The 16,478-nt window shown below is 31.6% G+C and overlaps 1 protein-coding gene across 6 annotated transcripts in view; it reads right to left on the bottom strand.

Annotated features, from left to right (window-relative positions):
- LOC136833218 (collagen alpha-1(XVIII) chain-like) overlaps positions 1–16,478 on the bottom strand; it is a 665,928-nt gene that overhangs the window by 47,552 nt on the left and 601,898 nt on the right. For 5 of the 6 annotated variants that reach the window (XM_067095081.1, XM_067095082.1, XM_067095084.1 and 2 more), the window contains 8 exons: positions 14,510–14,539; positions 9,850–10,011; positions 9,560–9,677; positions 9,175–9,266; positions 7,888–7,987; positions 5,241–5,306; positions 4,183–4,346; positions 3,254–3,406 (listed from right to left, as the gene is read on the bottom strand). In XM_067095081.1, the coding sequence (XP_066951182.1) occupies positions 3,254–3,406; positions 4,183–4,346; positions 5,241–5,306; positions 7,888–7,987; positions 9,175–9,266; positions 9,560–9,677; positions 9,850–10,011; positions 14,510–14,539 (885 nt within the window). The remainder of the gene's footprint in view (positions 1–3,253; positions 3,407–4,182; positions 4,347–5,240; positions 5,307–7,887; positions 7,988–9,174; positions 9,267–9,559; positions 9,678–9,849; positions 10,012–14,509; positions 14,540–16,478) is intronic. The other variant, XM_067095086.1, reaches the window with a different exon arrangement.

Raw genomic sequence — 16,478 nt, 5'->3', positions numbered from 1 at the left:
GTTTGAATTGACCTTTGAGAGTGATAGTGAAGTACTTTCTTGTGTGCGCAGGTTACTATGTTAAATTCCCTGCTTTGGCAACAATATGGTCACATACTGGTATGCTGATTAATTACAGACAAGTAGTATCTTAAAGTTTTACACATTAGAAGTTAATATGAAAGTAGACATAATAATCTTTTAGAATAGCAACTTTTTGTCTTGTAGTGATAAGTCCCATCTTATTTAATAACCAGCACTGTCTTGCATTTAACAAAAAGATACTTTTAGGTTTTTTGTGGCATGCAATGAAAAATCAAACCTGATGAAAAGGCAGTGACGATATCTGTAGTGACCTAAAATACAGTGAGCAAAAGATGTCAACAAAATCCATACATAAGATTCCTTTTACAGAAAATTTTAAATTTCACTATTAAATTTTGGGAGAGATTTTTGTAAAATTGACCACTGAAAGTATTTTCTACAAGATTTTCATGGTGGTGCATAATAAAATCATATCTTGAGAACTCCCTAACGGATTACAAAACTGTACTGTATATGTAATCAAGCAAAATGCAACAAGAAAAATATACAACAATGTTCAGTTGGGACACCTTCCACAGTTTTCATTGCATGAATATCTTACAAATCTGTAAGACGTGACTCTATAATTAAGCTAAAAATTATGTCCCTAAAAGCTGCATGATACACATCTACCACATATCTGGTACTAATCACTGGACAATATTTTTGATGGCTATCCTACTGGGACATAGCATTTGCAGTACACTGTACAGTACTACAGTATTCTTACCATGCAAAAGGGGAATTACAAAAATAATGTTTTTGGCATGTTTCAAATCAGGTTACAAGAGAGGTGTCCTTCCAAAATGTAAAAAATTACAACAGAAGTGATTATGTGAAAGCATGGCTAAATAGGCTGGGATTTATTTCAGCAACAAAAGATTGTGAGCTGTTATGTTAGTTACCCACAAATGAATCAACAAAATCTACAACAAACAAAGGGAAATTTTTCTAAAAATACAGCATATGATTAAAAGTAGAAGATATATGAATACACATGCAAATAAATATAAAAGCACTTTAAATCACCACACTATATATAATAAGTAACATATAAATAAAAATTAATATCCCACCAAAAAGTATTGGAACGTGTCAACATGGAATCATTTTACTTATTCCATAGGGGCATAAAACCCAGTATTAGACATAAATGATGCGAATCAATCTCCAGAATAGTACATGGTGAATTGAGGCCAATGCAAACTATCATATTTTATACCCTTCCTCTTGACTGAATATTTTCTTGAAAGCTAGTAACGTCATTCATGAGCTAAGCAAGGAGAAGATGCCATTGTGGTGATGGTGTTTCTATAAAATCATACCAATGTGTTTTTTCATATTTATATTTAAAATCTGCTTTAAATTTTTGTTTCCTACACTCACCTTTGGGCTTTGGTTACTTTCAATTTAATACTCAGTGTTTGAAAAGTTTCAAAACACTTTGAAAAACCTACAAAACCAGTCAGTAATATAAGCTGTTTTATTACTACAACATCACTCATACAAGCCCACATTCACTGTCTTCAAATGTCCACAGACTCTAAAGTCTATCAGATATAAGATTAGTAGTAGAACAATATAATTCCAATCACTTGTGTTTACATTACTGCCATTTTCTACTATTCGCATATGTGAATATCACATTTCAGTGAAAACATGCTGTCAACTCCCTACCATGCTGATATAATTCCATGTATTCTTATAGTGATAGTGAAGTACTGACAGTAATGTAGTGCCTGAATTATAATTTGGTCAAAAATGGGTATGTACTATAAATATGCACTTCATGATTTACTTAGTAAATGGGATGGTCTATTGCTATACAACTATAAATTGGTTTACTAAATAAGTATATTATAATATTTTATAATTAACAGTATATATATATAAGTATTTAGTGGCATTTAAATATACCAGAGAAAAAGCTGATGATGGTCTACAGTAAAGTTCCACTATCACAGCCTTCGTTTCTTGGAATAAAACTGACACAGGCTGATAAACTTGTTATAAATTGTATATATATATATATATATATATATATATAATATATATATATATATATATATATATATATATATATATATATATATATATATATATATATATATATATATATATATATATATATATATATATATATATATATATATATATATATATATATATATATATATTGTTGATAAAAATATCAATCAAAATTTATATATATATATATATATATATATATATATATATATATATATATATATATATATATATATATATATATATATATATATATATATATATATATATATATATATATATATAGTTTGCTTTATTGTAATGAAATTAATTAAAAATGTTAATGATGGACATATTCCTTTAAATTATCAAAGCCTTTTTATTAATACTGTGATACTGTCATATCAAATCTAAGACTGATATTCAAATAAAAATTCCATGTCAGTAACAGCTACAATATATACAGTACAGCAATACTGTACCCTTTTCTAGCCCACATCTACAGAACAAGAAAAGGACAGGGGAATGAAAAAGAACGGGAGTACCTACGGACACTTTAGATGAAAACAAACAAATATAAAGCTATTGAGATAAACGAAAAGATTAAAAACTAATAGCAGCATGTTCAGTTCTGTTGGAACAAGCAATCATCAACAAAATGTTGCTCAGCAATGAAGTGCAGATGAAAGTCAAATACAAGGGTCAAAAGATAGCTTGCATGCTGGGAATGATTTTGGTAGACTTTAACCCCAAGAGGTGGTAGCAAACTACATTTTTTTTAATTAGTCTTAAAACTCCCACAAAAACTTGATATAATTTTTTTATAAGGATAAGTGATTGATTACCTACAAAGTTAGAATTTATCAAGAAAATAATTTTAACATCCATAAATACTGTACAATGAAAGTCCCTTTACACTAGTAAGAACTTCAGTGCTAGAATGTAATTCAAAGAAATTAAACCAAAATATCTGACAGGGAAAGCAGAAGTTAAAAAATATCTGATGAAAAAACTGAAAGCCACTGCAGCAAATGAAGTGATAATAAAGAAAAGAAAAAAAGGAGGAGGCTGACTTGGAGATAGCATACAGTACATGTATTAGTATTTCATACGAAGCATTTTGGTAGGTGCTGCAACATACTTCAGACTGGAATGTACAGAATGACCGTAAATAAGATCTTACCTTTATTACTGTAACATTCATACCATCTGGTGTCATCAAAGTGCTTATGGGGCCAGGAGGACCTGGATCACCTCTTTCTCCTTTCTCTCCATCAGAGCCCTTGGGCCCAGGAAGACCTTTACTGCCAGGCTTACCTGATTCACCTGGGGAACCCTGAAAAAATAGTTTTTATTAATGAATCACTCCATGTTTTTTAAACAATAAACAACCAAACATTAGGCATTCCAAGCACAAATGATTAACCTCCATTAGTGGGGTGCCTAAACAATATTAATTTATTTTCTTACCATAAATAACTAAGAACAAGATTGAGAAATGAAAATCAAATTATATAAAAAAATATTACACAATTAGAATACTGGAGTAATTATTACTCTTGTTAACAAAATACTGGAGAAATTATTACTTGTTTCATTTTATACCAGTGCTGTGTATGTATTACATATAAAGAAAGAAACTAATATCAGAGTAACCATGCTACAACCATATGGTAGTAATCTTTATGTATCTACTGTAATTTTACTGGACAGATATAGGGCTACTGAGACTGCATCTAGTAATCTTTTTATTTGACCAATAAAGTATTGCAACTGGAGTCCACATTCAACTTACAATACATTACAGTATTTATAAATTTTGCACCTGAAAATTTCTGTTAAGAATGTTATAAAGGACTTTATTAATTCTCTTTTAATTGTATTTGTATCAGACCTGCACATATTATTTTGCAGTTTGGCTATCTTTCTATCATTCCAAAATACTGTATTGTATATGAAGCAATGAATATCTTTTCGTAACAAACTGGAATATGCTCTATCAAAATTTGCTTCAAGTGATCAAAATAAATTACAATTTTACTATCTGAAAAGTAAATCATATTTAATTTTGACTTAATTGAAAGAATGGCTAAGAGTCTTTAATATGATTACCTTCTGACCAGGTAAACCTTCCAGTCCTGGCTGTCCTGGGGGTCCAATGTCACCAGGAGGACCCATGACACCTCTTGGTCCTTCTATGCCTTTTGGGCCAGGTAAGCCTGCAGGACCTGGAGGACCTTGAGGGCCTGGAGGTCCTTGGAGTCCTTTGATTTGATCTGAAATATTGAGAGATAAAAACAGTGTAGTTATACATGAACATTACTTATGTTCAACCTAAATGTTCAATAATTATTTGTTTAAAGTGTATCCGTGGATTTTATTTAAATATCAGGTAAAGGAGGATGTAAACTGTAATGAGTGAACATGACAAGGGTTGCCTAAGGTGCTTCTGTTATATTAACAATACAGTATACTTTTCACATAAATCTCTAAGGAAATAAAAATAACAATGAAGAAGAAGTGCGTATTATGAGTGTAGCACAGAAAATACTTCCTGCTATAAATTCTGAGAAATAAACCCATGAAATACTTTGTAACTTCTACCAAAGTTGATATAATACTTTACTGTACAGTATCTTCTATATTGTCTATAGGAATAATGAAAATTGTATTTTCTATGACAGCATGATATTGCTTTGAAATCAATTTCATACTAGCTGACATGAGGAAATATATACTGTATATACATATACAGTATATATATATAAACATGATTTTTCTCAGCATTCACTTCTAGAGCCTAACTTTCAAGTCAGTTGAAAACAAAGTGCATGAAAATCACATCTTTTCGAATCAGCATTTGAATTCTGTTATGTGTTCAAAATTAATCTTATATGAATAAAGAGTACATGGGAGCTATTTTTTACTGTATGCAGCATTTAAATAAATGTTACCAAAGAGCAAACTTCATAAAATAAATAAAACATGATTTTCCAAGTCAGCAATAAAGATCAACCTCCAATTCTGTATCAACCCTTGAAGTTTGCTAATCTAATCAACCACTAAAAAATTACAAAGGCAACTTTAATTTGAAATTTGTAAATGAAAATTGCCTTTTCCCTCATAACTTAGTAACTTGAAACCTGTGTTGATATAACAATAAAACTTACTGGGGTAGAAAGGGTTGTATGCCAGGCCACCTGAGCCTTCCAGCCGGAAATCTTCATCATCACTTACTGAAATATGCACATGCAATGTATGGGAAAAAAACATATAAAGCATTTAGAATGATCCATTCCATTCACATAGAGAGAAACCACTACCAAGGAAGCAAATTTTTTAACTGACCATAGAACATGATATCAACATATGAAATAATTTAAAAATTCATTTTACTCAACAGAGAAGAGACAAAGCTGTGTCTAGATGCAGAGACATCTTTTTTTCATTTTTACTCAAACAGCCTCTACAACATGCTACAACCATCTCAGATACCGCATCAAATAAATATTTTCAAAAAGTTATATTGAGTTTTGCACATGGAAATATCCTAAAACTGTACTCTGAGCTTATCCAAAAGTCTTGGATTTAATGAAAATATTGTATGTAGAATATCAAAGTTCCATAAAATGTAAAAAGTACATACATAATTGTATTTGCTCTACCTATACTGTATTTTTAAAATAAAAAAAAGATGAAAACATATCTACTCATATTCCATAACTTCTGTCAAAACTGCCCACTGACAACTGTTACATTTATGAATGCCAACAAGCCCAAAGCTATAACTAGTATTGTTTTAATTTCTCCACATACAACAGTTTGTGCATAAATGAAAGAAATACATAATTTTTGTTCTATTTTCTTGCTTTTCCGCTTCTAATTTTTGTATTGCTCTTTTAATATTAGGTCACTTTAGCATAGCATATATCTGTCAGTTCCTACAATGCAAGACAGGGGTCTGTAAATAACACAGGATATGCTATAAAATGCATGAAAGATTGTACACATAACCTGTGTCACAGTAAGATAGAAAATACTGATTTCAACTTTATATGTGAAGAAAGAGCAGACAGTGAAAGATTCCTATACCTGTACAATACAAAATGACAGTGAGGCTCATACTCTAGTTCTAGCTTTTGGATTACTTGTAAAGCAAACAGAATTGATTAACTAAGGATACACAGCCTTATAAAATTTGACTTCCAACAATAAACTGATTGAAACATGCTGAGGATTGTATTCTAACTGCTAAAAATACTTTTTATTTGTGGATATAACAAATGAATTTCTCAAACTTCAAAGTTTGTTCACACATGCAATATTACTTCGTAATTAAAATTAAGTGCAAAACTTTTTTTTTTTATAATTTCCCTGATATTGTACTTATATCAACTCAGAACTTTTACTCCTCTGACTGCTTCATCTCCTGAGTTATGAAGGATGAGAATATTTCTACAATATTTCTCATTAAGCCAAGTTCACAAAACCCCAGAATGTTTATGAGAGATAATTATAACCCTCTAATGTGCTAAAGCATTAGTAAATTTTAATGACTCAATTACAACAAAGAGTAAATTTTCAAAACAATGTCACAATCGATTTAATTTCACAAGAGAATGAACAGTCCTTATTTGAAAAAATTTTGTCAAGCTGCCATAAAACATAATTTAAGGTTATGTATCATTGTTTTAGCAGATATGATTTTTAACATTAATCAATGTAAAGTTGAAACCGAATAAAAAGTAGAGTATTGTAACTCTTTTGAGAAAGTATTAATTTACTGAGTATCTCATCATAACTCACACAATGATAATGAGGGCATAGTTAAGCAAGTGCAGAGAAGTATGGAATTGTTTCTGTCAGCCAAAATGTACTGAACTCTGTTATATACAATTCTATTGAATCAGTTGGAAAAACTTGATACAAATGGGTAAACAGTCTTTCACCAGAGTCATGATGCTGTAATAAGAACTGAACTGCTGAACAAGTAACCTGCTGTGATAATTTACTTACACAGTATTTCTTCCAATACAGGGGGTATTGCATAAACTTAATACTGTACAAGGTAATTTATATGGTTAAAAATCCCCATGGTGAAACTAAAACAGGTATTAGCAAAGTTAGAATCTAGCAGGCTTCATGATACATATAAGTTTAAAATGTAAGAAAAATCCTGAAAATATTTATGCTGTATCATGCTTATAAAAGTTTTTACATGCTATTAAATAAATAACAATTACAGTATTCATACCCTGGGAAATGTTACAGAGCATTAGGAAAATGAAGAGTAAATAACACTATGGCATTAAAGTGTGTAAAGTTTTGACTTTAGCAAAACCTAACATAAAAGTATGATTATACTTTGCTAATTGTCCCTAATTTATCAGTATATAAATTTAGTTTTATTATGAAAAATTAACATCAAAACTGCATATCAAACACTGAACACTGGGCAGTCAATACATGGCGTCTAATAATAGGTCCATTTTCAAAAGGTACCAACCAAATGATTAGTAAATCAGCTATGATTTTACAGCACTTTAAACAACAGAAGAAAATATTTAGGGTATTTTAAAGCAAATGTTTCTGTATAAGAGCAACAATGTGGCACCTAATGAAAATGCATGAACTCAACATACAATATTTCCAAAAAATGGAAAAACCAACAGATACGCGTTAAGCACTGAAAATTTTCATCTAAAAGAATTCTATCATGAGCCAGCAGAAAGTGAAAAAGCTCTAAACCACAAGCTGAAGAATTTTTATCTGCCAAGAGTAGTTTAGCACGAATGTAATGGAAATAACCTAATTTACCTGCACTCCATGAAGAGCCTCCTGAGTTTTCCCATACATTCAAAGTTGGATTCAAGTTAAGGCCAAAACCAGCATTCTTACCTTCCAGGGTGTCAATAACCTGAAAGGATAAGTCATTTCGAAACTGAAATTGCTGCATGGCATATAAGATTTCCTTTTTCACAAAAAAAAAAAAAAAAACTATCACCTTAGTTTATATGCAAAGTTGAAGTATCTGGCTGGTTAATGTTTACCCAGATGCTGTACACTACAAATATGGTACTATTCACAGTACTACTTATGTATTTTTTTATCACTCATTTCATGGCAGTTCATTCATTATTATAAAATGTGACTCCAAATTCTCGAGGACATTAGAAAGTGCAAGTAAAAGCTTTAGATTTGTCTGTATTACCCAGCACTCATATCATTTAGCATATTAATTTCCACATCATTTTCCAAGCTACAATAAGACATACAGTACTTATTTACAGAATATGGGAATGAGCTGGAAATATACTTGTGTATAGAATCCCAGTGATAAGTACTTTAGGAACTGCCTCCTATGTCACACCACAATCCTGCCTAAAATACAAAACAATTTAAGTCTGCTGGAGACTAGAAAGTGGTCATATAATTCTCATATACAGTACACTAAGCATGGGAAAGAATAATGGGTTATTCATAATCACAGGCTGGAACATTAAGATGAAAATTTATCCTTTCATTCCAGTTCAAGATGAACAACCTCCAAATTCATCAGCAAAGAACCATGAACTGTAGTACGTTTTTTAATTGAGTAACTTTATGTAATCCCTACAACATATCATAAAATTCATAGTTTAAAAAGTGGCTTTATTTACAGGAGGCAAATGGAGGGAAATTAACAAACTGCCATCTTTGGAGGTGATAAAATGGTTTCTATACAGGAAGCATGGAAAAATCTACAGTCCAAACTGTGAAGAGATGAAAATAAAGTAACCTATGGGAAATCCATACTGCTGTACAAACTGTAGTCTATATGGCTATAAGACAAATCAACATGGGAAAAAGGTAACAGTAATTTCAAATTCATTATCATCATTACTATTATGATTAAATATTTTAACTAAACCACTGAGCTACCACTCTTGACTCTCACAGCATGTGGCAATTCAGCCTTCAATATTAGTAGAAAAAAGCAATGAAATAATCAAATTCACATCCTGGGCACAGTAACCGTTGTGGATGTAAATTTCAACTAGATGACCTAATTCTGTATTTTAGCGCCTAGTATCTACTAGCTAAGATGTTTTTGACATCCCTTACCTGTTCAATAATTAATCTTCTGTCATCTGAGGTCATTCCACCAGGCTGTCCAGGTGGACCAGGCCTGCCTTCACCTGGCTCACCTCTCTCTCCTGAAAAAGTGATAAGGTCATTATCATTAAAAGTAGTAACTTGAAACATATGTAAACTGAAATACTGTACTGTATACAGAAATCACGATGGTTTTTTAATAAAATAGCTGATTTTTCTTTACCAATAATTTTAGCTTAGTTGAAGGAGAAACAGTTTGCTTAAAATGAATTACACATCAAAAGCTAAGTCATCTGAAAATATGTTTCCTAACTCGTTACTGTAAGCCCACGAAGACCCAAAAATTATTAATCAATTTGCATTTTTTCTTGCAGCATTGCTATCTTGAACTAACCTTTATCTCCTTTATCACCTGGAACACCTATAAAACCTGCAGGTCCTGGTGATCCATTCATTCCTGGTAGTCCAGGCTCTCCTTTTGGACCTGGGTTGCCAACCTTACCAGGATGCCCCTACACAAGAACAATCACAGAAACTAAGAAATTGACCATACAAATAGCAAAGGAATAACTTCTCACTTTTCTTAGCAAAGGAATAACTTCTCACTTTTCTTAGTATAGTTTACAATTAGGAGCATAATAACATACTGAAATACATTACAGGTTTAAATACTGTACCACTAACCCGATCACCCTTAGGACCATTTTTACCAGTTGGTCCTCGCTCCCCTGGAGCCCCCATATGTCCTCTACTGCCTCTAGGTCCTGGACGACCTGGTTCGCCCTTCTGCCCTGGCGGTCCTGGGTTGCCAGGCCGGGCCCCACTAGTCGGTGGCCCTCTATTACCCTTTAAAAGATCAATAAAAAAAATTTCTGTAAATACAAAGAAATAGGAAATTGATTTTCAAATATAAAGGTTAGGTTTGAAAAACTGCAATATGGAAAAGACCCAATCTATTCTATACCAAAGATAAAGAAAGGCTTTCCATTAGACAACAAACCTTTCAATTTCCAAATCAAAGCAAATACAGTAACTACTATTGAATTTCTTAGAGAGACTTCCTCTTTAAGTTGAGGTCAGCAGCTATCAGTTACTTCTCGAGTCCCATGCAGCGAAGGAAATAAAAAGAAAATATAAGAAAATAAAGTTTAATTAAAAGGAATCTAACAGTTTTGTTCCCAACTAATATCAAATCAAATAACCCAAGAGTTTCCAAATTAAAATTTTTTCCCTCATTGGTGAAAAAACAACAATGCCGAGACTTCAAACTTCACTTAATGGAAAAGTAGTTTCAACCACGAAATGAACATGAACACGTGTACAATTCAGGTTATGTTTCTTGCTTGGTTTGTTTGTTCATTTACCTACTTAGGTTTCTGCTTTTTAGCAGGATTACACTAAAGTTATGCCTGGAGCTTTCCCAAAATTTGACTAATGGTCAGACTCTTGACTGGCAACAGGTGAAAATATTTCAGTAGATATGGGAATGTAAATTTTTGAGAGATAACACCTTATGTAGTGTGAATTGCTACGTTTCGACAGAGTCTGAGCTCTTTGAATGGGATTTATTAATCATAAAATAGCTAACTTTTTTTCATATGATAATCCACTTCACAAAAAATCTCAGTGATCTAGCAATGGAGTTTTTAAAAAACTATAATGTATTCACAATGATTATTCTCCAGTTAATCAGGCATGTGTACATGAGTATTTTAATTTCTGCTCCTGTTATTTAAATACCTAATCACCTAATGTCATATGTGGAGCTGAAAACAACTGATCCTTTGAATGACCTAATCCTTATATTTAGTCTCTGCGGAAAAATGTTTTATAGCCTACAAAATTTGGGATGAAACTGCTCATGTTCCCTCACATGAACAAACAAGTCAAGTTTCATCGAATATTTATGTTCAAAGCTTATTACAAAAAAAAGAAACATTTAGATAAAATAACCTTATCAATAAATGACATGTTATAATGTAAGAAGCCAAAACCAAAGCCCTTGAAAAATACATATTTACATGACCAGGACAAAACAAGGATAAACACTTAGCACTGCATCCACAGAACTTAAGGTAAGGCTCTCAGCATACATTCCAGATGTTCATGAATAATAAGAATTGAATCTTTGTAAAAATTTGCGTGAGGTAAAGGCCAATACAGTAGTCCATATTTAGAGGCGATGTATCCTGCAAATCATCAATGTGACTGAAAACACAATCTCTAAGTGAGTAAAATCAAAAGGTGTACCAAATTCTGTGTAAGTTTCATTTGATTTCATTCAGTAGCAGTTCAAACAAAATCACTACAAACTGTTATACCTCCATCAGAACTGAAATAATTCCCTTATATTTATATTTCTCTACGATTTAGAGAAGTACTGCAGTAATTCAGGACCATTTAAATTTACCAGGAAAAAAAATATAACACACATAATGAAACACAAAATGATAGATACACATTTAGAAAACACAAGCCTTAATTATATGCTACCCACTAAAATAAAAGCTTCAGAAATTTCTAAGCACATTTAAATCAGCTCCAATTGGGAAATAACAAAAAACAAGGTTTCTAACCTAAGTATTGTATAGTATTTCATAAGGCATTAAATTTTTTTGATGAAATATGGAAGGGGGGGCATTTGATATCTGCAGCAATCTCCTGTGTTAATTAATGGCTGTTACAATTAATGACAAAAAGCAAAGCATGCATATGCAAATTCATGTTAAGGATCCTAAGATATGACAGTTTTTTAATTTATTTACAGTGTAATAGATTCTTACCTTGCTATTAAACACCTGTGTTCCTTCAATCTAAATTATCTCTTAAGCAACATTAAATTCATCATGCACTAATGCATCAATGACATGGTACAGTATATGAAAATGTATTCACATGTATGGACTGTGAGGTTAAAACACTTCAAAAACTTACCTTTGAGTATAGTGCATTACTTAAAAAACAAAATGATACCGTAAGAACTTGAAATATTTTTCAATTATTCTTTTTTTTTTTTTAAACCAATATTTGATATTTAATTACTGGTAAGCTCTATAGGACATATTTGTTTGAAAAATAAATCCTACCTAACAGCAAAGTTTTCTTTCAAATACATCCAACCTTCAAATTGTAATGGTAATACTGTACTGTACTTCAAAATAATACTGTACTCATATTAGTCTTGCAGTCATGAATTTATTTCATGCCTTTGTTGTTATGAAAAAATTATCTTAAAATATACATTAATTCCATGTATGGCAAACATTTCATTCTAGGGTTGGATTACAAAATTGAAATGGATGGAAAGAGATTTATGGACCGTGTTCTTACCAAATCCATAAAAATGTACGATGATTAAATAATTCTCTATTTATAAAACCAATTTGCATTTAGTTTTACGTTTCAATAGGGTTGAGGGTATTACACAAGGGGCCTTGTGCATGTGTAAACTTTGTCTTCTGTTTTAAGATGGAAATTTAAACTGAGAATCAAATTCATTACTGATAATGATTGAGTGTCATTTGGCTGGTATCAATATTAGTATATACAGCATTAATACTGTATTCTAAACCAAATAAAAAAAGAAATGTAAATAATTTACTTTCTAACTTTTCTCCTTAATTGTTCAGTACAGTATTCTATAGTTCTGAAGTAAGTATATACATTTTTTTTTTTTTTTTTTTACTATGACAGACAGGCCTTGGCTTCTTGGGAGACCTGCATTTGATTATACACAATAAATTGCACTGTGCTTACTTTTGATCCTGGTAGAAGAGTCATAAATGTAGTCATTATTTTTTACATTTTCATGTCAGGTGCTACATATCATAAAAGAGTTGTATGACAAATTCTTTCCATTTTCTTCTATCTTGTGCACTTTCTGCCAGATTTCCCATTTACTTAAAATCTGCCTTTTATTCAGTTCTTCCATGATATTCTGACCCAACCTCATTGCATGGTTTCTTGCAACATTCACATCAACCACATCTTTGACCTTCTCAGCTTTGGGATCTTGATCTATTTCCTAGCCTTGTAGTACCAAGTCTCTCAGCTACTTTCTCATTTGAGATACAAATTTCCCACTGTACTCCAGCTATGAATCTCGGCACTTTATAACAATACTGGAGTTTGAAATCTCATCCTTTTTCTTGCATACAAAAGCATAGGTCTCACACATTTCACAAATTTTTGTTCTGATTGTCAATGGGAGATTTATTTATCAGTACTTCAAGCTACAGTACCTCTCTTTGTATTATCCAGGCTATTGCTACTGACTTTCTTACTGCTTTCTTGAATCTGGCCTAACAATCCAGTACATCACCAATGCAGAAAAGTTTTTCACCACTTCTACAGTCTGCTCCCTATACCATAACATAATCACCCTCCATCTTTTCCGTTTGCTATTGTCGTACATGCCGACTACCAAAAATACCCTATTCCACTTGAACTTTGTAATCCACAGCATCTTCTGCAACATTATTTGTTGATCCATGGTATAGCATTTAAAGAGACCTTCAGCTTGATATATAATTTAAGATTTTCTTTTGAACAGGACGGTCTTGGTAACAGGCAAGTAGATAAGTTCACCTTCAACTTGAAAAGTTTGTTGAAAAAGTCTTTGATGTTATATACAAAGAAAGTGAGAGCACAAGGTTCCAATACTAAAATGTAGGGAATGAAAGTATTCCCATATATTCATTATGTATAACTTGCAAATGCTAAAGAAAATTGTTGTGTGTTTGAAGTCTTCATACACCACATAATTCTTTCATAAGGTATAAAAATATTTGGAAATAAAATGTCTGGAATGTTAACATACCTTACTGTCATGCAGTATGTACTGTAAATAATTACTGAAAATCAAAACTACAGGATGCCTTCCAAAGTTAAGCTAAATTAAGCATTTGAAATGAAAAAGTTTCATAAAAGCAGAAGTAAAAAGAAAATTAGATGGATGGATTTTTAATGTTAGAGTACTAACAATCATGCAAAAAAAAAAAAAAAAAAATTCTTCCAAACAGTGATAGTAATGAAATAAAACCGAATCTGTGTGTTAAGAGCAGTAAGGCATAAAGCATTGAAGTTCAGCTCCTCTCTCTTGTAAATGGTTAAGAGAAGGGTCCTTGAGAATCCACAATTAGCAGTTAATAGGAAGGAAACATTTATAGCACCAGCAAAAATAAAAATATATAAGAAAATACAGTTCATGAGACAGCACAACCTAGCTTTCATGACTGCAGTCAGTCAAGATTTAAAGTTAACATCTATTACATGCACAAATAGCTATGGAGGCCACTTCAGTATGAAATATTAAGACATTTTAGGCATTGAAGACTCCTTTTACCTCAAGCATGGAGCGTGCATCCCACGAAGGCTGCATGTCCAAAAGAATTCCTTAATTAAAGTTATAAGGAAAATTTAATCTATATATAAAGAGTTAATTGCGTATCATTTTCTTACCTCTAAAATGCCAGTTTGTTGTTAAAATATAGATAATTTTCTTACTATCTAATATTTAACTAAGTGTACGTCTACTAATCATTCTGACAAAATTATAAAATGATACAATACCTACAATCATTTATGTACAGCTCCACTACCATTGTTAAAATATGTTAACTATACAATAATGTGATATGTTAAGTGAGAGAAATCATCAGGTCCAGTTCTTTGATAACTAACACAGCAATCTAGTATAAAATTGGTATACCTGGAAATGTAAGTTTACTTACAGTATTGTGCTCATGCTCATAGGCATGCAATAAGACTATTTACTGCAACAAAATTAGTATATTTATACTGTACATCATTAATGACAAAAAAATAATGATTTTTTACTTATGGATCAGCATCAGTGACCATTAGAGTTCTGACACTTACAAGCATTCATTCATTGGTAATTAAGGCCATCTGTCTTCAAGAAATTTCAGCTGTCTATTTTAAGAGTTGGGAGCTGGGAATTGACTAATAATTGTTATGAATAATGGAGGCACAAAACAATCCAAGACTGATTTAGAAAAATAGTCATGAAAGTATCCCTAATATGAGAAATTTTGAATGCTATCTTTTCACTGATTATTTAATTTTAAATTGTATTATTCATGTTCCAATCTGATATATCTAGTGTTGATTTAACAGATTATCTTGGGTACATTCTATTTTGTCTTTGAGAAATTATATTTTTTGAGCTAATTTTTGCCTCATATGACTTGAAAGGACTAGTCCAAGGTAAAGCATGCTCATTTTACTGACCTTGGAATGAAACTCAAAAAATGTTCAACAAATACAATTATTGTAAAGCTTAACATACATATACTGAGCAGTGCTTAAGCTTTGCAAAATGAAACTTCTGTGGCATGGTGCATTATGGAAGTTGTTGCAGAAATATTTGTCCCATGCAGGGCTATAACCCCAACCAAGTTCCTAGGAATCCAACCTCACTAACAACAGATTAAACTTGGAGGAGTTTTTATTAATGTATCACACTAAACAAGTGTTCAAACATAAAAAGTAAAAAATTAAGACTGAGTATCCCTATGATTTTAGAAGTCATTCGCTCTTTCATAGCACATCAGTAATGATGCTCTTAAGAACTAAAGGTAACTACTGTAATATTTAATCAAATCACTGTGGCATGATGTGTAGGCCTGCAAAAGTTATCTACGACCAAAAGTAACAGCTATAAGTTGGACAAATATCCCATCAAATTAAGCTTTTCTGTTAACAGAATCAGCATAACTTTGCAACTTGCTTAGGCTAGAGCCCTGTTAAAGGATCTGGGTGTCAAGGTGAACAAATGCCTCTTCCAAAATGAAATGCCATTGGAAAAGTTCAATTGGTATAACAAGATTTAGTGGTAAAAGGTCATATCAGTATCATACTTAGTGTGAGAAGAGCAATCTATTTAGTCTTAATCTACTAAAAATGATACCAGTTATGCAATGAATGATATCTAATATACCGTAACACTGTAGACATGAGAAAACTATTCTTTACTTTTCACACTTGCCGATAGTCTTCAGTCTCTAACAAGTAATGCTTGAAAGTAACACCTAATGTGTATAACCAATATTCCTCATTTACATGATCTTTTATAATGTATGTTAATTTCCAGTTAAAAAATAAATCTATCTTGAGAGACTTGATATTCAGGACCAATTCAAAAGTTTTCCCTGTGTATGCATAGAAATCTTAATAAGTTGCGCTAACTGCAGAAACATGTTGCATTACATAAATAAACCTGCACTGATTACCTGTGAATCCAACAGTGATTACCATACTTTTAATGTAGCATTCTCGAATTTGCATCACAA

Source organism: Macrobrachium rosenbergii, chromosome 51, assembly GCF_040412425.1.
Source record: "Macrobrachium rosenbergii isolate ZJJX-2024 chromosome 51, ASM4041242v1, whole genome shotgun sequence".
NCBI lineage: Eukaryota > Metazoa > Arthropoda > Malacostraca > Decapoda > Palaemonidae > Macrobrachium > Macrobrachium rosenbergii.
The sequence above is the reverse complement of the archived record's forward strand: the minus strand, read 5'-3'. Positions and strand labels throughout refer to the sequence as shown.